This window comes from Micromesistius poutassou, assembly GCF_964030765.1.
Source record: "Micromesistius poutassou genome assembly, chromosome: 12".
In the NCBI taxonomy this organism is placed as follows: domain Eukaryota; kingdom Metazoa; phylum Chordata; class Actinopteri; order Gadiformes; family Gadidae; genus Micromesistius; species Micromesistius poutassou.
The window spans coordinates 8,166,916-8,188,598 of NC_140282.1; the positions used below are offsets into that span (position 1 = coordinate 8,166,916).

Consider the following 21,683-nt stretch of genomic DNA (forward strand, 5'->3'; position numbering starts at 1 on the left):
AAGATGTTTGACATCATCGGGATTAAAGATGTTTGACATCATCAGGATTAAAGGTGAATAACGAGGAGGGGATGTGATGCAGTGATGCGCTCCGTGACGTCACTCTCAGGCGCCTCTGTCACGGCCCTCTGCGACGGCCTCCGCTCCCCATCCCCGATCCGGCCGCCGCCGCTTCTTCTTCATCATCTCCACCCTTCAAACGCAAAGTGTGCTCGCAATGACATCGGGAGGTACGTGAACCACCGGGCCCCCGGACGAGGTGTCCCTCAGCGGGGGTCTGTCGGTCCTCTGCTCCGGGAGGACTGAGGGCTGGAGCGGCTAGCGGGGCTAGCGTTAGCTCTGATGCTAACGCCGTTAGCTCTGGTAGCATCCATTGATACTCACTTTCTCCGTCACTTTCTTCAGCGCAATCCGAGGGTCTTATGTGGTTATGTTGAGGTGTCCTAAAGCAGTAAGTCCCCCGGTCCACAGCCCGGGTGTCTCCGGGGCGGAGACGCGGTTTGTTGTGGCAGTGCCAGCCTGCCTGTGACTTCATCTCACTGATCATTAGCCCTCACTGGATGCACTGGGTTGTAATAATAATAATAATAATAATAATAATAATAATACTATTCATAATGATAAGGTTTACGTACACGCATGCCAGCGTTGTAGTGGACAGGAGGTGTGGGCTGAGGTTACTGTTCATAAAGGTGTAGCCTGCTGTTCTCTGGTGGGGATGTAAAGGTTTAACAGACCCTGGCCTTACAGATGTATAGATATATAGATGTGTGTAAGGTCTACCTCACTATCACAACAAAGAAAATAATCTTATATCATGTTAATCTATTCAACTGCCTCCTTCTTCCTATCACTTATTCACTCTGTAGTTAGTGATCTAATATAAATATATATATATACATTATATTGTGTATAGCTATATATATTGTGTATAACTAGTATAGCTATCACTCGGTGGCTGGTACCGTCTGTGTAATAATGTTCTACGTTCATGCCCAGATATCCGTTTTAATCCTTGAACGTTTGGTTGTAACGCCTCACTCTGTGTCTCTAAACATGGCTTTGTCTCCAGGCAGGTTTGTGAATGAGGTCGGCCGGGTGAATTCAGAACTGGATCCTCAGGGGTGTCGCGGCCCTGAAGAGTCGGTTTCCCAACAGTAGAACTCCTCCCTCGCCCACAACACAGCCATGAAGCAAGCTCAGGAGCGCAACCAGGAGTGCCTGCCTCCCAAGAAGAGGGACATCCCCGTCAGCAGCAGCAGCGGTGAGCCCCCCGGGACCAGTCTAGGAGGAGGAGGAGGAGGAGGAGGAGGTGGTGGTGGTGGTGGTGGAGCAGATGAAGCGCCCCCCACCCAGAGCTCTGGTCCCAGCCTGGACGCTCCGGGAGGGGCGGGCTCCGGGGAGTGGCTGCGGGCCCAGACGAGCCTTCACTACGGGATGGAGAGCTCTGACAACATACCGGCCGTGCCTGTGGACCAGTACAGCATGCTCTACAAGGTGGCCCTCCCCTCCGGCACCTACTCCTCCGCCAGCCTCCACCCTGTGCTAAGCCATATCTCCCCTGCCTACACGGTGCACTCCCCCCTCATGCAGCACCCGGGTATCCCCTACCCGCCCCTGGGCTACGCCCAGATCCCCCACTCTCAGCTGCAGTTCGTCAGCCCCTCCTACGCCGCGGTTCCTTATGCAGTGCCGCCCGGCTTCGTCCACGGCTCAATCCTCTCCCCCTCGGGCTCCATCGCCCAGCCCCACGCGGTGTCCCACCTCGTCCCCTACTCCTCCGTCATGCCGGAGGGGGTCGTCTCCCCCCCCTCCCAGCAGCAGGTGGCTGCTCACACTTTTACCAAAGTCGCGGCGTCCGGCGGGATCCCGCTGATGCTGACCTCGGAGCAGGCGGAGCTGAGCTCCCGGGGGCTGCCCGTCTTCTACCGCTCGGCGGGTGGCGAGGTGCTGAGAGACGCACACATGGTGCAGCAGGAGGCCCAGAGCAAGATGAACGGAGGGGAGATGAGGGAGGGCCGGGAGGACGGCGTCTTTAAGGGCAGGAACTCCCGGCTGCTCCAGGCGGTTCCGGGAGCCGTGGCGATGGACTACGGCCCGGACCGGGCACTGAAGGAGCGCCGGGCGGAGGACCGGCAGTCGCCGGGCCAGCGGAGCACGCCCGACAGCGACCTGGAGGTGAGGCCGTGATGTGGAGCTTTACGGGCTCTTTGACGTGTGAGGATGCATAAATATTTTATTATAGGTTAAATTAATTATTTTTCAAATACATTTTTGGAACTTGTGTGTAGTCTTTTGAAAAAGCATATCATTTAAGGAACGAAATACAGGTGAAATACATGGTGACTGTAGGCTCTAAAGGTCAGTTTATTACCTAGAGTAGGACATACAGGTTCATACAGATGATTGGATATTTATATTGCTGAACATTCAACTTCTTTGCTGCTGTTGAAAGTTTCTATTCCAGAATTTATCTGGAATAGAAACTCAAACATCAAATAAAGAAGAAAATAAAAAAACACAAAACTAGACCCACAAAATGACTATATTGCAGATAGGTCAGGGCTGACTATTGTCGTTCCCTCTCAGGTCCAGCAGGCGGTGGGCCCCTTGTCGGGGGCCCTCCACATCGGGGGCCGCAAAGAAGTGTCCTTCGCGCCGCTGAACCTCTCCCAGGGCTCCCAGAGGGCCCGCGAGGCCCACGGCGACCCGGCGCCGGAGCTCTCCGGCAGGGCAGCATTCACAGGCCACACAGTCAGCTACGGGGACCCCCGCTTCACCGCCATCCAGCAGCCCGGCGCCCTGCCCGGCCACGCCGTCATCCTGGCAAACGGACAGCCCGTCCTCATCCCCATGGAGTACCAGCCGCCGCCGCCGCCGCCACCGCAGCAGCACCACTACGCATGCCAGCCCAACGATGTCTCCACCATCCCCTCCTTCAAACCCGCCGACCCCCCAGCCAGAGTGTGCCTCTCTGAGCGGGCTGTCGTTGAGCTGGCCACAGCTCAGCAGCAGCAGCAGCCCGCCCACCACGCCCCCTCAGGGGCCCCTCAGACCCCCTCGGGGCCCCCTGCGGCCCCGGGGCCCGGGAGCCCGTCCCACTTCATGAAGGGAGCCATCATCCAGCTGGCGACGGGCGAGCTGAAGCGTGTGGAGGACCTGCAGACGCAGGACTTTGTGCGCAGCGCGGAGGTGAGCGGTGGGCTGAAGATCGACTCCAGCATGGTGGTGGACATCAGGGCCAGCCAGCAGAAGCCCGGCCTGGTGGCGCTGCACTTCACGGTGGGCGAGCAGCAGAGCAAGGTGACCATCGACGTGCCCCCCGAGCACCCCTTCTTTGTGTTCGGCCAGGGCTGGTCCTCGTGCACGCCGGAGCGCACGGCCCAGCTCTACGGCCTGGCCTGCCACCACCTCCAGGTGGGAGACGTGTGTGTGTCCATCACCGTGCAGCAGCACGTCCAGTCACAGCCGCCGCCGAAGCAACCTCAGCAGCAGCCTCAGCAGCAGCAGCACCACCCCCAGCTCCTCCAGCAGCAGCAGAGCCTGGCCCGGACTCCCAGTAAAGCCAGTGCTGCGTCCGGCCCCAGCCTGCAGCCCATGGGCCCCCCGGCCCCCCAGCAGCCCCGCCTGCAGCCCCAGTTCAGGATAGAACGCATTTACAGAGAGCAGGAGCGGGAGAAGGAGGCGCCCGGCGAGGAGATGTCATCCGCACGGCCCAACCGGACGTCGGCAGAGCACGGCCGCAGCCAGAGCAGCAGCTTCCATTTGCACACAGAGGGCCCCGCGGCCCCGGGCCCCCCGGGCATCCTGCTGGGGGCCGCTCAGGCCGGGATGAGCGCCGCCCAGAGGCGCTGGTCGGCCCCCGGCCTCCAAAGATGTGTGATGAAGGGCGGCGAGGGGCAGCACGCACAGACCCGGCCCTCCTTCGTCCCCCAGGAGGTGAAACTGTCCATCGAGGGGCGCTCCAACGCAGGGAAGTAGCAGCAGCAGGAGGAGGAGTTCTAGAGACGCAGCCAAAAGAGAGGGATGAGTGTGAGCCAGAGGGAGGAGGTGAGAATGTAGCCTCAGAATGTTTGAGATTTTGCACACTTACCGAGACACAAAATGGCCGTTGTTGTTCTGTGGTCTTAAAGGATTGCTCTGTGGGTTCAGCCGGCGGTCAGGCCCTGTCTTAAGGTCCTCTCCGGCCCGGGGGGGAGACTCGCGCTCCCAGCCCGCTGAGGAGGGCCTGACAGTGGGGGCAGCAGGTGAACCAGGAGCATGTAGCTGGTTACACACCATTCATAACTTGGAGATGGTTTGATTTCCCTCCTTACCTCACCTCCACCTCTGCATAGCCATCAGTTAGCTTTGGTTCACCCAGCCCATTTCAACACACCATGAGAGACGGAGAATGGGATCTTGGCACAACTGTTCTTTAAATATTTTTTGTTTATTTTGATGAATGCCCGCCACCACCACACGCCCATCTCTGAGGGGATGTGTTCCATGTGTTCGTCTCTGTTTCCCAAAGACCCCCAGGAACCCCAAGGCCTCGTCTACATTCCCAGTCTGAGGAGAACCATGTTCTCTGAGGTTTTAGTTGAGTGGGAGAAGATATGTCATATTATCAACCGCCAATCAAGGGTCATTTAAAACAATCATTCAATTAGCATGAAACCAATCGCTCTCCCCTGCCAAAGTAAATCTCCCCCTCTTAGAAACCTTAACATTTACAGTTTGCAGAGAGAAGGGACAGACATATTGTTAGGACCACATCAGAGAATATTAACCACTGGGAAATGTCAACATTGAATTTCACATCTTGAGTGAAGGCCATCCCTTTTAATTCTATACCTCAGAAACCCCAAGGTGAGACTGTTATTAAGCGTAGTCACTGCAGGCTGTTCTTTGCAGGGTTGAAGTAGTCGAGGTGCTACTGCTCACTCGTCAAATCAGCTGAGAGAAAACACGTCAAAGGATCCCCTAAATGCTCGTGTTCGGGCCAACAAATCAAAGAGTGGTTCTGTTTCCCTGGTGGATTGCCCGCCACATGCCCCCCCCGTCACGCTCAGGAGGACCCCTGGTTCTGCATCCAGTCTTCATCCAGGAGACCACAGCTTTAGTCATGGCTCTCAGCACCCTTCTACACAATCAAACCCTTCTTAAGAATGTATGGCTTGTTTTTCAGTTCTTTGTATGAGCGTTTTGTATCGGCTGCGTTTGGGCGGTTTCAACGTGTTGATGGCAACATGTTCTTAAAACTGGGAGGTCACATGTTACAACGGGAAATAACGAAATTGATGTTTAAAGTGTAGTTATTGGTTTAAAGTGTAGTTACATGGGCTGCAAGTGTACTTTTAATCCACCCAGTGATCCAATGCCAATACCATGGACAGAAACACAGGGATACCCCTCAACATGTGTGCAAATTTAACTGGGCGAGTTTGGGAAGGCCAAATACAGAGCAATTCTTCAGTCTTGGTATTGAGCACAAACGGCTCCGTCTCCCACTCTGCTCTTAACAGGCATGCATGTGGGAGTAAGTTCAAATATTTTTTCGTAAGAGGCATTGATGCTCATCAGAAAACATTTTTAGGTGAAGCTTTTAAAATCAATTCCTCCTTGGGGCTTGTTTTGTTTTTAGGATTGATTAAAAACTAGCTTGCAAATTAACACTGTTGTATAATTTGCACTGTTTGCTGTTTAGCCAATGTGAATGCTGCCAGTTCAATCTTCTGAGAGGTTATAGACTTGTCACTGAACTGAAAGATTATTAAGTGCAATTAGACCATGATGTTAAGAATCAAATGTACACATTATTATTACAGGCTGGCATTCCACACAAACATTCCTATGATCAACTGTCAGACCATCCTGATTTGTTCACACTCAGATCAGTCTGCCCTTGACCCAATGGAAGTCCTTTTCCAAGGAGTTTTAAATGATTGGACCAATCAGAGCTAGGGGGAGGGACTTTCACCTCATGGAAAACAGGGCGCGGCAGATTTAAAGAGAACATGAACAATTGTGGCACCGCAAAAAAGTTTATCAATCTACGGAGAAATCAAGACTTTATAGAAGTTTTAATCTGAAATAGACTTAAGAACGATGTTAAAAAATGAACAGAAAGCTGAATTTGGAACAACATTAGGCTGCTCCCATTTGTAGAAATGAATAGCTGCGCCAAGGCCAGGCTGGTCCTCTGCTCCATGCTCACCTGGTATCTGGATGGTCTCACAGAGCCACTGGAGCCCGGGGTGCCGCTGAGTCCCCTCTTCTGCTCGGTGGCTTGAATGTTCTTTCTTACTGCTGTAAACATTTAACCTCACCCAATCTGTCTGCCGTCAGTGGTCCTGACGTGGTCTCAGACTCTGATACTCTTCTTTTTAATTGTTAACATATTGGTATTTATGTGTTTGTGTCCACGTTGGTCGACCATTGCGTTAGATTCCATGAGCTTCACATCGTCTATCAGAGACGCTCGCCCCTGCAGTTCGGTTGACGTCCACCGGGGCCGGAGTCTGAATCTATCACGTCTAGTTCATGCACTGGTGTCCCTGGTTAGATCCTGGTCTCTCTCTATCTGGTACCTGGTCTGCAGACTTTCATCAACATACAAATCACTCTAATGCCCACAGAATTTTGTAACGATTGATCGCCATTTAGAAACTTCTTTTTCTTTTTTAAATGCTATTGGCAATCTAGTCACACGTATAACTGGTATACATTTCACGTGGTCCTAGCATGTACTATGCAGTTAAAACTCAAGTATTTTACCCTCCAAGGTCTCCTTGGAAACAGAAAAGACTTGGAAGAGGAAACAGAATAGACTCACAAGAGGCATACGGGTTCGTTGTTGAAGGCCGGAGACACGCAGTCCTCCTGCCCATGACGTCCTTGAAAGGCAAACGCAGTGTTTCATTCTGTTTGGTTTTCCGAGTCCCCACTTTCTCATTGTGGCTCAGATCAGAACATATCGTTGGAGCACAACGGCATGAGATGATCTCTCTAGAAGCATGTCCGGTGCTCCTATGGGTAGGAATGAGAAGCCAGCGTGGGGCATTAAAGCTTCACATGCTTTCTGTGAACAGCCAGACCATCTTAGGCAGCAAGGACCTCTGGTTGGTCCAGGTCCAGGTCTCTGACCCCCGGTCCAGCTCTCTAACCCGGTCTGTCAGATGATCCTCTGGTCCAGGTCTGGGTCCAGGTCTCTAACCCGGTCTGTCAGATTATCTTCTGGTCCAGGTCTGGGTCCAGGTCTCTAACCCAGTATGGGTCCAGGTCTCTAACCCGGTCTGGGTCCAGGTCTCTGAGCAGGTCTGGGTCCAGGTCTCTAACCCGGACTGGGTCCAAGTCTCTGAGCAGGTCTGGGTCCAGGTCTCTAACCCGGACTGGGTCCAGGTCTCTGAGCAGGTCTGGGTCCAGGTCTCTAACCCGGACTGGGTCCAAGTCTCTGAGCAGGTCTGGGTCCAGGTCTCTGAGCAGGTCTGGGTCCAAGTCTCTGAGCAGGTCTGGGTCCAAGTCTCTGAGCAGGTCTGGGTCCAGGTCTCTGAGCAGGTCTGGGTCCAGGTGTCTAAGCTGGTCTGACCCCCGTTCTACTAATGTGATCGATGACCTCTCTTTATTCTATGTAATTGCACTAAAAGTCCTCCTTTACAGTGTTCTAAGATCAACTATTGGTAAATTGAAGTTTCCAAATATCAAGCACCCAAAAATTTAAGGGAAAAAAGTTGCGTAATGTTTCCTGTAGATATATTGAGTATTTTTTGTATGGTTTTATTATGCAGCTTGTCGATAATGCCTTAAGGTCTGCTTTATACAAGGTGTCAATCAAACGTTCTATACCCATGTGTCAGCTCTGCCGGAGCCTCTCTCCTGCTTTCGTTTTGCTTGTGTATCAACTCCCCTAGTGCAGTGTTTCACAGCGTTAAACCACGACCACCATAACCCTCTTTTCCTTAAGCATGATCAGTTTGATTGTTTGTTTGTTCATTTGTTTCCTTTGTTTGAGCGTCAGTCCGTGGAAGATGTTGCACTTTGAACATGATGTCAGGCGTGTGATGGAGGCGGTCCCTCACCATGAGTAGGAACAGTCAGTGTCGTGGTGTAGGTGAGCTGTGTTGGTGTCTATCTTGAGGTCCACCAGGTTTTTCCTACTTACTGGTTTATTGACGGTGAAAGTGATGAGGCAGAGAGTGTAAAGTGGTATGCTTTTCAATGGAAAATGTATTTTTAGGGTAACCATGTAATGAAACATTCTTTTTTTTTTGTCCCCTTTGTAAATTAGTTTGGGCCTTAATATAATTGTATTTTGGTATCACTGCTACCAAATGAAATCAGGATAACGGGAACGGTTTAAGATAATTTAAATGGAGATGTTTTCATATTGACATTGTTCTTTTTGGCACTTGGTGTTTGTGATGTGGAATAACAAAAAGAAAGAACTAGCATCTTTTTTTTCTTTTTTACAACACAATCTGCAAAATATATGCAATGATGTAAATGTAACATTCAATCCTCAACTATAATCCAGGTTGTATGAACTTTGTATAGTCTGTTTTACTATTCTATGGCCGTACCGGTATGTATTGATTCTTTATCAGAAGCCTTAGAGTTGTGTACCCAAAGTGCTCCCTTAGACTACCCCACACCTACCTGAAATTTAACAAAGCATTAATGACTATATTTTGTTGCATTTTTATTTCTACTTTTTTGGATAAAATAGATTTGTACTGTATATTTGTACCTCTTTGTGGACTACTTAGGTCTTCTTTGTTTTTTGTTGTTTTAATTCTATGTACTTAAGGACACAGATATTGTATTTTTATTGTTATGGCTAACTTCTTTGAGACGTTGCATTTATCATGTTTGTTAAGTAAACACAATATAATATATACATATATAAATATAAACTATTATCCTACCACTTCGCTTTCCGCTTAAGTTTTTTTTATAAAAGTGAGTAGAACTGAAAATCTGAAATATTATTACACATATTCTATAATACAAAAGTTACTATTTGCATCCAATAAATTTGAGGTAATTCAGATTTGAGTGTTTATATCAGTCCTCTCCTGGCTATTAAACTATCATAGGGGAATCAGCATTATTTAGTAGCACATTAAACAAGCCGGAATGCAGATAAGGTTTGAGGTAAGTTGTTTTAGCCTGTACAGGGCCTGCATAAATGATAAATGATAGTGCAAATATGTATTTGGTCCACAACTGGTACTTGCTCTGTGCTCGCACACTTTGACCAGTTTGATTACCAGTTGATAATTCTGATGTTTCGTTAACATGACAGATGGATCCGATACTGGCAGTGACACTTGTATATTCAATGTTTTATTTCCATAGTCTATTCCAAGTTGAAATAAGATCTTTACATCAGTAAACCCAGAGACTGGATGGACACGCCATCAATTCAGCCATTCAATATGTAAGTACATGAAGCACAAATGTCCTCAGTTTAATCTCTGAACGTGATTCATTTTGGCCATTTGTGACAGAATCAAAGATCTTGTAAACGCGTACATCAAAGTAAATCCTGATGGACAGAAGGCCAATTCTCTAACATCAGAAAGGAGACATTTCCTTTTATTTAGAATAAAACAGTCAAGCATCAAATTAACAAGCTCATACTAAACCATATGACAAATGCAGTTATTACAACATGCAGTGCTTACCTAAAACCTATTGAAAATAAGCTCAGAAGCAAGAAAATGCATCAATACTTCCATTGCAATCATGGTTCGTCTGAACATATACTTTAGTGAGGAATTCTTGGACTGGGGACCAGGATGATCACATAAATACAAGAATCAAAAAAGTCACAATGGAGAATACCTAGTATTCAAAGTCTGACCTGGTGTATAAACCCATGTAGAAATAATTGGATATCAGGGATCTGGCCTTGGGGTATCAAGGTATCACCCTGTTTCTTGCACAACAGACTACCTTTAAAGACACTTCCTAGAGCACCCTAAACATGGCCTAGAATCCCACGTGTTATGAGATCCTCCGTTATAAACCAGAGCTCTGAGCCCTCACTGAGTTCAACTGCCTGAGTAGCTAAGCACTATATGAAGAATTATGTTCTGTTTTCATCTGCATAGTTTTCATGGAAAGTGACCTAATCTTTATCAATAAATATACCCCTGTTGCATAGAGGTTTAAAGCAGTCCTGAACTACAAGGTATTCAACAACAAAATAGGAATTACTAGAGACCCACCTCACCTCTGTCATTTACATAAATAGCTTGGTAAATGAGCGCTAAACAGACAGTCTATAGTTCTTATGTCACATTTATGTAAACTGGTAGTTCGACCCTGGGAATATCTGCATCTGGAAAATGAAATTAGCTGGATGGGTCAAAAAACGTAACAAAACACCATTCAACGGCTGGAATTTATGAAATGTATATAATTAAACAATCAGATATGTTCACAAAAATATTAATATTCACATCCTCTTGCATAAATATGTTGGAATGAGGTTATTTGATCCAAGACAATCTCTCCCTGCAGGGGCGTAATGGTTCATATTATGTCCAGTGCTCTGCAAACCAAGGAATATAAAAAATAAAATAAATACAAAAATAAACTAATGGACCCAGGGACCTGGTGCACAACCTGTCCTTAACACACCAGAAATGTAAGTGATAAAATACACCATCAATGCTAATGCCCAATTTCTGTGGTACATGTTAACTTGAGGTACTGTCGTCTCCGAACGGCATCAGAGAAACACGGTTTTAACAATGAGAAAGTGGTTGTTAGTGGAACCCTTTACAGCCACTGGTGGAGCCTAGTCTGAGGTACTGTCTCTCCATGTCGTGAGGCTGATGGGTCAGAGGTAACGCGTACGGTAACAGCAGCACACATGGACGTTTCATGGCCTCGGAAACGCTTTGCAAAAGATCACACATGAACTTGACCTACACATACTGAAATCACTATTTGGCAAAGCGTATGCAGTGTGATATGAGGAAAAACGACATTTGGCAACGGAAAACTATGAGGGCCCGTATGCATTATGAATTATACTGATATGGACGACCTGTAATACTGAATACAAGGCGGGTTGAATAAGAGCACATACACAGAAACGAGCTGAACTCTGGATTGAAACTCATGGTTTAGTGTGACCCCTCTTCTCTCTGGATGGGCGTCCTGTTGAAGTACCTGAGTGACAAATGAACAACGTGGCCCCGGGGATCTGTAGTGGACCGCTGAACGCTTGGGGGGCCGGAGGGGGACAGGTAAGCCACGGTACGGGGGGGGGGGGGGGGGCCCAGTACAGGCAGCCCCGGGCCCCCTAGTGAGGTAGTAGTGTGGGTGGATACAGGCTGACCCGTGATGGCAGCGTAATGGGAGGTGTGGTTACCAGTAAACAGACCGACCCGTGTGCAGATGGATGGGGGGGGGAGGGGGGGGACCGGATGGGGACCGGTCAATGTGCAAAAACATCTGGACAGAGTCCTCTCAGTCTCATGAATCTCTGTACAACATGCATGTATATCATCACCACCGCATTCACACAACATGGAACATTCTCCGTCCCGTCGGACGTCTTTATCTAAGACTAATAAATTATAAAGTAGTACATCTTGTATATATCTATTTTGAAGCGGTCCGTTCACGGGGTCGTTCCTCACGGAAACAACCGGGGTTCCATCGGCGGCGGGGAGGCGGGTCTCGTTTCTATGGCGACCCGGCGGCCCAGAGAGGCTGAGCAGCAGCGGCGGCTCCCGGTCCGACCCAATCAGGGCAGCTTCATGAAGAGGCCGTTGTCGATGGGCGGGCCGCCCATGGGGCAGGGGAACTGGAACAGGCTCATGTCGGCCGTCAGCGCCGCCATGGCGGCCGGGTCGTGCTCGATCTGCGTGCGCAGTGACGGGTCGATCTTCTCCAGCCGGCGCTTGATGCGCTTGGCCTCGCGCTCCCGGACCAGGCGGGACTGCCTCTTCTCCGGCGTCTCGTTGGCCCTCTTGAGCCGCATGGCCTCGCGGTCCCGCTGCAGCCGGCGCGCGCGCTGGTCCTCCGACTCCTGCATGCGCTGCATCCGCTTGGCCTCGCGGTCCCGCAGCCGGCGCATCTGGCGCTCCTCGTCCGACTCGTGGGCGCGCTTGGACTTCTTGGCGGTGCGCTCGCGCTCCAGCCGCTGCATGCGCGCCTCCACCGGCTCGTTCTTCCGCCGCAGCGCCCACTTCCTCATGGGCGACTGGGCGTCCACCAGCTGCTGGTACGCCACGCAGCTGTTGCACACCAGCAGCACACCCGCCGGGTACACGGGCGCCGCCGCCGCCGCGCCCAGGATGTCCGGGATCTGGGGCAGCGAGGAGGAGGAGGAGTTGAGGGAGTCGGTGATGGAGGTGAGCGAGGGCCCCTCCGAGAGGAGGCTGTCCGGGAGCGAGGGGAAGGAGGGGCCCTGGTCCCCGGAGCCCATCCCGGGGCCGTGGCAGGGCCGGGGGCCGGCGCCCTGGCAGGCCTGGGGGTTTTGACACGGGTTGGGGCCGGGCCCCTGGCAGGAGCGGGGGCCCGGGTGGGCCATGGCCCCGCCGGAGAGGGACCCGGACATGGAGCAGGCGTCGCGGCCGCTGCAGTCCTGCATGCTGCCCGTGTTCAGAGCCTCCTTCAGCTTCTCCCTGGACACACACACACACACACACACACACACACACACACACACACACACACACACACACACACACACACACACACACACACACACACACACACACACACACACACACACACACACACACACACACACACACTTTAAGGATAAGGATTTGAACCCTTTTTTCTCTAAACTGGACTTATTTCAGTAATGGCGTATATTACTATATTGACGATCACATAAGACAAATGACAAGGTTTAAAACAAACCAAAGTGGTTTTGGGTTCCCTGTCTCTTTAAGAGCCACCATGACTTGTGCTTTACTTCACCTGGGCGTCTTTTAAACGTCAGCGTGCCTTTATGAGGTCTCCCCAGCCCTGGTACTACAGTGTCGTACCAGAGACATCTGGGGACATAATGTCCTCAGCACAGCTTCTAACCACTAACCCAATAAAAGCTCAATGGAGTGGACGGGATTTTTACTTATAAAAAACGATGACATAATTATTCAGAATAAAGACCAGCCGCGGCCAATTAAAGTTAAACAGAGTAGACGATAACTATTGTTTAGAGTAGATGTGTGTGTGTGTGTCAAGTTTGCCACACGCAGATCATGGCTGGATATTCTCCAAACGTATGTATGTATGTAGATATCTATCGATCTATCCATGTAGATCATTAGATATAGAAATATAGATAAACAAGAATGCCATGACCTACTTAATTAACGTAATGAGACATAATGAGAGAAACATCCAGAACCTAATGCTGGTGACTATGAGGTACTATACATGAGGCTACATCAACGTTCTAGTCTAAATATGATCGTCTAAAACACGCGCCGGTTCCAGCTGATCATCATCACTATCAGAAAGCGTGTGACCAATCAGAGCCCGGGGGGACTGGCTGGTCAGGGGTCAGGGGCGGACCTGTTGAGGTTGTCGGTGTCGGTGAAGCGCGTGCCGCACACGGCGCAGTTGGAGAGGCGGTCCTCGGAGTGGATGAGCAGGTGACGGCCCAGCGACCCGGGGGAGCTCAGCACGCGGCCGCACACCGGACACACGTAGCTCTTGGTGTTGCTCATCATGGCGGTGTGCTGAGGACACACACACACAACACACACGGGTCACACACACAACACACACGGGTCACACACACACAACACAACACACATGGGTCACACACACACGGGTTACACACACAGGTCACAACACACACAGGTTACACACACACAGGTCACACAACACACACACACGGGTTACACACACACACAACACACACGGGTCACACACACAACACACACACACACACACATCTGACTGGAGGACACACACGGGTCACACACACACAACACACATCGGACTGGAGGACACACACAACACTTCACACATCTGACTGGACGGGTTTCACTGCTGCTCTCACAGGCGGATCAACAACAGCACGAGAACAACGTTTGAGAAATGTCTTTTTTTCAAATGTTCCAAATCAGTCGCATTTCTTTAAGAAGTTGTCTTAATACAATCATTGTTGTATAATTGGGATTTGAGTGATATTGTTTCCATTAGAGCTAAAGAGGAATACAATGCATTTCAAAAGGAAAAATGACAGACAATCCAGTACACAGTGCTGACCAAACAAACAGTAGTATCACGGTCATCAGTTAAACTGAGAGAAGTATTATTTTGTTGGACTATCCACTTAAATTAAAAAGGTTACAAATTGACTGTACTAAAGAACCAAGTGACCAGGATATTTCATCAGAGATTTGGGAACCACGCCAGGTCCAAATACAGGCTCTCCGACAACAATGCTGCAGCCTGTATGTTTTTATTTGAGGTTTCCGCTGTGGGTCCTGAAGTCTGTTTCTGTTTGTTCCAGTGAGTTCTGACTCACTGCCGTCAGAGTACCCCGGGTTGCCAGTTATGAAACAACTTGGCACACAGACCCAGCGTTCGGCAGCCATGGAAGCGAACAAACTGGATGAACTGAGATTGCACCAGAGTCTACCCGACCCACGAAGCCTACTCCTCTTTCAACAGCTCAGACCAGAGCTGTGCTACAACAGGGTGAAGCTTAGCTCAGACCAGAGCTGTGCTACAACAGGGTGAAGCTTAGCTCAGACCAGAGCTGTGCTACAACAGGGTGAAGCTTAGCTCAGACCAGAGCTGTGCTACAACAGGGTGAAGCTTACGTTAGAATGACGGAGACGGCTTAGAGCCAAGGAGAATTCAAGATGGATGCCGGATGGGCTGGTTTATAACTTGCAAACTATTAATAACGTGGCAAAATACACATTAGCTGATCGCTTTACAGTGTAGGACTAGTCGTCTGTCATTGTCTAAACTGAACACGCAAGCTAGTTTTATCTCCTGCTCGTGTTCGTCATTTTCCCCAACCTGGCAACCAGCGTGAGCATCCCGTCTTTTTCCTCTGAAGCAGAGCAAGACTGAACCTGAAGATAAAGCATGTCCTCAAGTACTGCAGTCTGCACTGTATTCAAGTAGATCTACTGGAATATCGTGTCCTTTCTTCTGTGTCCTTGTGAGTTGAATGCCTCTTACTGGCTGATACATGCCTCACCTATTATACATGAGAGATGAGCCCTTCTCGTGATCTCACCTGGTACACATGGGAGATGAGCTTCTCACCTGGTACACATGGGAGATGAGCTTCTCACCTGGTACACATGGGAGATGAGCTTCTCCGGGCTGCTGAAGTCCAGGGTGCAGAGGGGACACTGGAAGCCGTGGCCTCGTTCTCCCACCTCCTCTCCGCTCTCCTGAGGACCAGACACCACAGGGGGGGGGGTAAGGCTGCGTAAGGCACCAAACCCTAACTCCTGACGAGATGGCTGTCGCCCTGCATGGCTGACTGTGTGAATGTGTGTACGAATGTGTATGTGTAAGTGGCTTTGGCTAAAAGCTTCTGCTAAATGCCCTGAATGTGACTGTAAATGTCAGCGAGTCCTCCGGTGACTACCTCCTTGACTCCGGCTCCTTGCAGGCGGCAGGGTGTCCGCTTGGCGCTCATGAGGTCGTCCGTCGAGGTGTTGGAGGACGAGTCGTCGCCATGTTCGCTATCGCTGTCTTCTACAGAGGCAAACACAGCCCTATCAATACACAGGAGACAACAGGCATAGTGCAGGGCTCTCTGGCTCCGGCTGCCCCAGGGCCCCGGACCCTAGCGCTGGCGGACCCCCCCCTCGGTACCTGAGATGCTGTCCTGCTCGTGCAGCCCCTGGGAGTGGATGCCGTGTTGCGCATTGCCCTCGATGAACTCGTCCCGGCCGTCCATGTTAATAGTGTGCTGCAGTCCTGTCATGCCTGAAGTGTGGAATGGCCCTGGAACCGGAAACACAAGAACGTCAGCTGGGATCAGGAAGTGTTGGTGATTAAGTGTCAGGTTCAAGATAAAGGGTTGAAGGATATTTCGTAAGTCGACGAGCGGCTGGAGGTACGCGCGCCGTCACAACCCAGCGGCTGCTGCCTTGACTAACTCACAATCGCTTAAATACAGAACTACGTGTGGCGGGACGGAACGCTGCGTGGTCAGACTCAACCTCTCGGCCCTTCGTTTGTTTCTGCAAACAGCAGTTTGGAGGGTCTAGCTGGGGAGGGTCTCGCTGAGGGTCCCCTTAGCGGTACGTTGGTCTGACAGATTATCTTTTTTTTATCGTTGAAATCATGAGATGTCACCAAATCTGTGGCTTGAAATGTTTTTCCTGGACTACGTACAGAATCACTGCGAGTGAACCATAACCCATGTCCTGGTGTCGCCCAGCATGCATCTGTGGCGCTTATTCAACACATCATTCTTCAGTTTAGGCCTGGGCGATATGGCTGAAAGACATATCTGATATAACTTGATCATATTGATCGATATATATTGATCATTTTAATGACCTAAAAAGACTATGAATTACCATGCTGGATTGGCTGACCTTCCACTGTTCTTCATTGATAAATACTCCAATGTCGATATAACGATGAAAAACACTCAAACATTGTAAGTATGGAACTGTGTTTGTGTAACAAACCCAGCTGCTAGATTCGGTGGTCCAGTCTCTTATCGATATATATTGAACATGTTTTATATTGATATTGATCAAAGGTCTATCACGATACGATAATTTATTGTTTTATTGCCCAGGCCTACTTCAGTTAATTCCTGAATTGAACAGTAGGGTATTTGAACGGTTAATTCAAATTTCAAACTAGTCAATGTCTCATGTCCATCTGGTGATAAAACGTTTGAATGTATTGCTGTATTATAAGTAGCTCTATAATGGCAACAATGGAGCCTCATCTACAGATACAGCACAAGTACTTTGAGTGTCCCCAACACTGGAGCCTTCCCCGGATCCTGCACTCATTATTTTAAAAAGGACACTCACAGAATAACATTCACAGAATAAAAAGCCTATTTGTCTATAACCTACTTTGCTATTATTGGACACTGAATGAGGAACGGCGGTACAGACCACTCATTTAGTCATTAGTAGCAATTTCTGTCAACTATCTTTCAATACAACAAAGACCCCAACAGGTGCGTTGGTATGATCCTGAACTGTTCAGACGTGGCGCCCCTCTACTACACAAGGCTGATCAGGACTACTCTAGGATGGTGATACAATGGCAGTGAACTAGGGCCCAACGCATCCCTCCTGTTTACAGCCCCACCCCCTCTTATCTCGCACACACACACACACACACACACACACACACACACACACACACACACACACACACACACACACACACACACACACACACACACACACACACACACACACACACACTGCGGGGGGGGGGGGGGAGCACATCCTGCTCTCTATCCCACATCCTAACCGCCTGCCTGTCAGTGAGCGTTCTCCTCCTCTCCCTCTGTCTGTATCTCTTTCTCTCCATCTCACCAGTACCACCCACACACTCAACAGCCTGGATAGCCCTCTGTTCTCTGGTGCCTGTGCTGCTCCGAGTGTCTCTCTACACCAGCAGCTCTACAGCCTCCTAGCCCATGTGCCATGTGGCTCCTTTAGCCCCAGACCCCTGCAGTCCCCCCCCCCCCACCACCATCTCACCCACTGGGGTCCTGGGTGACTCCCCCACCAACATAACATCCTGTCTCTGCCTTTCCCTACGATCTGGAGAGTGGAGAACAAATGGTGGAGGAGGTCTGGAGTGGAGGAGGAACACCGACTCTGTTACCTGCCGGGACTGACAAGTAATTACGGCCCACGGAGAAAGCGCACACACACACACACACACACACACACACACACACACACACACACACACACACACACACACACACACGACAGGAGGAGACGATGGTTCATCACTCTTGCTCCTGTGTGAGCATAGTTTGGGCCGCGTTCCCATAGTAATGCAGAGCCCTCATTAGCATGAGGTGGAGCCAGTAGGAGTGGTGAACTATGAACCGCCACAGCAGGCTGGCTTCACGGCACCCAGCCAATGATTGATGTGTGAGAGATACCCATCCCCCACCGCTAGGCTCTGTCTGTACATCTGTCTCTCCTCACTCCCTCCCTCCCTCCCTCCCGCCCTCCCTCGCTCTGTCTCTGCCACTCTGATGTTATCTGTGTGTCTGTGTGTCTGTAGGCAGGAGGTGACGCAGTGTCTGACTGATTCCAGACAAAGAGACAAACTCATCAGCCAACAGACACAGCGAGGGAGAGAGAAGAGAGGGGGGGGAGGCTTTCGGGGTTGGGGTGGGGGGGCTAAACAAAACAGACAAAAGAGAAATGCCAAAACTCCGCTCAAACACCAAGCAATGGGGGTTCTGTTGAACCCCCCCCCATACTTGTAGCCCACCCCCCCCTCCAAAACACACAAATGCAGGCAGACGGAGACAGACGGACGGACACAACACTGTCTGAGTCTCCAGGAAGCTGTGGGGCCCCTGTCTTCCATCACAGAGAAGATACTGGTCTGTTCAGACCATGGGAATATTAACCCAGACCAGTGAACACTGGAGGACTTTCATTGTCTGGTCCAAACAAGACACAAACACATTCAAAACATCTTACAGACTTCTGGAATCCTACCACTTTTAAAGACCATATCTTTCAAGGAAACACTGTCTCTAGAAGAAATAGCAGTGGCTATTTCAGAGGCTTCAGATATAACACACGCAAAACTAGCAAACGCTAAAGATGTATACTACTAATTACATTTTTCCCTGCCACAGATTCGCTAACTTGTTTTTGCCGTTACCTCCGGACAGACTTGTCTATGCACTGAAGTGAATCCTTTGAATACCAAAAAAGGGGATACGCATGCATTAAACTTAACAAAAAGAAAGTGTGTGTGTGTGTGTGTGTGTGTGTGTGTGTGTGTGTGTGTGTGTGTGTGTGTGTGTGTGTGTGTGTGTGTGTGTGTGTGTGTGTGTGTGTGTGTGTGTGTGTGTGTGTGTGTCAGTCTGGGTGTCTGTCAGACTGTCTCCCCGCCTGTCTGGTCTGTCAGTCAGTCGGGGCAGCTCTGTGAATTCATTTCATGCGGACGGAAGGTAAAATAATCACAGCCAGGTTAATGTTCAGAACACAATGGTTTGATTCAGACCAGAGACATATACGATGGTTAAGAGCTCTACTCCCACCATCAACAATGAGATGGAACCAGTTCCTCCCGTCTCCTCACTCCACCGTGTGTAAAGGGTGATCCCAGCGCTGATCTTATTAACCCGTAGGATTACAGCAGCCACAGGTGCAAGATGTTGTCAACCCCTCCTTCACACTATGTTTAGAATGTAGGACCGTTGACAATTAGAGACTACGGTACACTACACCGGGCACGCACACCTTACAGACTTTAGTGTCATAATAAGTGCTGCATAGATGGTTTAGTGTTGTTCTACACCAAAGCCTAGAATAGCACTACAGCAGAAACAAGAGAGAAACGACAATTCTCAGTCATCACGGCAATAACTAAAGACGGCATTCGATATAAAATGAGAAGCATATCCCTTGAATTCTGTCTCTTCAACCATTAATGTCCATCTTAACTTCAGGGGAAAGAGTGCATCTTTCTATTAAACATAGCCATCATCAAATTAGACCTTAACTAAGCCACAACAACCCTAAAATTAACCCTTACTGTATGTCCACGAAAAGTGAAAAATATTGGCCAGCTAAATCTGTCCTACATATTCATTAAATATATTAAAGCTCAACAACAGTAGATCAGAAGTAGCCATACAAGTGCAAGTATGCATGCAAGTATTACAATTATGAAGTATTGAAAAGGGTAAATAAATCAATAATAATAAATCACGATGCCACATCAAAGTTTGTAATCTATGCCAAAAGTTGCGTCCCAATTATCCATAAAGCGCAACTGAACAGCCAATAATAAATATCAAGTTTGCAGATGACATGAGAAATATGATAAACATATATTCACATCCACAGCATTGAAGCTACAGAATACATGAGCTCTCATCATCGACGCCTTGTATTCACATCTTCCACCGACCACACATTTTAAACACAACCCTGCTACTTAATAACATGCACTGTTAAAGGATGATAGGAAAATGATTTAGACAATACCTGGGACAATACCTACAATTAACTCTGAAGGGGTTGGTCTGTTTGCGCCTGGACATAGTACTGTCCACTCCCGGTAAAAAACGAACCAATCACCGACCGATAAAACAACCAGCTCCGATAGATCCGAACCCCCTTCGAGAGGGGGGACCGAAAATCACAACAAGAACGAGAAACCCGCAGAAAACCCTGAACCCTAAACCCGCGGCGGTCCTATGCTGAGATCCAGACCCTCTAGCAGCATCCATACACCGATCAGCACGGACCTCGAGCAGCAGCACACCCTGCCGCCGTCCCCCTCAGAGCCTCACTGCGGGGGGCGCGTCTCAGCTGATCCCGACGTATAGCCGCGCCGCGGTGAATTCTGGGAGAGCCCACCGCACGTCGGCGGGATGCAATCATGATCAACATAAAATATAAAGCTCCGGATGGATGATGGGCATGGTCACTTAGTGCGGGTTTAGACTGAGCGCCAGTGAACACCACCGGACACAACTTAGCTGCGATGCAATATATATAAATGTATATTAACACACACACACACACACACACACACACACACACACACACACACACACACACACACACACACACACACACACACACACACACACACACACACACACACACACACACACAATACGCTGACAAGCAATACCTTTACACAAACCTGACAACACAACCCAACAGAGGAATGAGAGTAGAGCCGCGTTCCCACAGAGTGCATGAGGTCCAGTATTGAGTTGTATAGAGTTATATTAAAAATATATAGTTGGATTATTTATATGTGTGTATTTATAAATTAAAACGGAGCGCGAACCGGGGCTCATGCGGACTATCTGTCCTACGGCGGGCCTCCGTACGGCGGCGCGGCGATCATCACAACACACTCCCGGTCCAAGGCGCGTCGCTGACCTGCGCAGCGCGCTCACGACGCACGGGGGCGCCCGCCCGCTGATCGCGCGACCGCGGAACGGTTCGGCGTAATGTCGCGCGCACGCGTCACCGCTGCCACGAGTACGCGTACAGCCGCAGCACTACGTCGACGTGGAATCACGATTCATCCGCGGCGGTGAACCAACGAAAATCTGAATTCGTCTCCCACGTTGTGTTGTGGAACGCCGCGATGACATTACTTAAAACACCGAGGGTGTGAACAGCCGGCTGTTGAATAAAAGCAACCAGGCGACTGTAAAATACACGTCAGCCAGACGATCAGAAAGCGTCCGTTAGTTAGCCTCCCGTTAGCCCCTTCCAGTCGACGCCGCTTCACAGCCTGCTGGCAAAGACACAAATCACAACGACGCGCACTGACACCCAACACATCACACCAACAACAAAACATGCATAGGTTACCCATGTTCTCCCATGAAAAATAGCATATCAAGCGAAGATCTTAATCAAGCGATGGCAAAGAAAAAACGTCCATGTACGAGCTGTAACTGTAACGTAGACCGGCGAGCCTTCCCGCCGCCCGTCGGAAGCCTCGGTGCTCCGGCGGATCCCTCCGCC

General features: G+C 49.7%; 2 protein-coding genes across 2 annotated transcripts; one reads left to right on the forward strand and one right to left on the reverse strand.

Annotated features, from left to right (window-relative positions):
* The first annotated feature begins 110 nt into the window (after positions 1 to 110).
* Positions 111 to 8,863, forward strand: atxn1l (ataxin 1-like). The gene is made up of 3 exons (XM_084476330.1): positions 111 to 230; positions 1,073 to 2,178; positions 2,590 to 8,863. The coding sequence occupies exons 2-3, from the start codon at positions 1,189 to 1,191 to the stop codon at positions 3,979 to 3,981; spliced, it is 2,382 nt and encodes a 793-aa protein (XP_084332456.1). The 5' UTR covers positions 111 to 230; positions 1,073 to 1,188; the 3' UTR covers positions 3,982 to 8,863.
* A 473-nt stretch (positions 8,864 to 9,336) lies between these two features.
* znf821 (zinc finger protein 821) lies at positions 9,337 to 21,641 on the reverse strand. Its single transcript, XM_084476129.1, has 6 exons — positions 21,528 to 21,641; positions 15,814 to 15,945; positions 15,584 to 15,693; positions 15,282 to 15,383; positions 13,534 to 13,700; positions 9,337 to 12,629 (listed from the first exon to the last, which is right to left on the reverse strand). The coding sequence occupies exons 1-6, from the start codon at positions 21,529 to 21,531 to the stop codon at positions 11,747 to 11,749; spliced, it is 1,398 nt and encodes a 465-aa protein (XP_084332255.1). The 5' UTR covers positions 21,532 to 21,641; the 3' UTR covers positions 9,337 to 11,746.
* Positions 21,642 to 21,683: the final 42 nt, after the last annotated feature.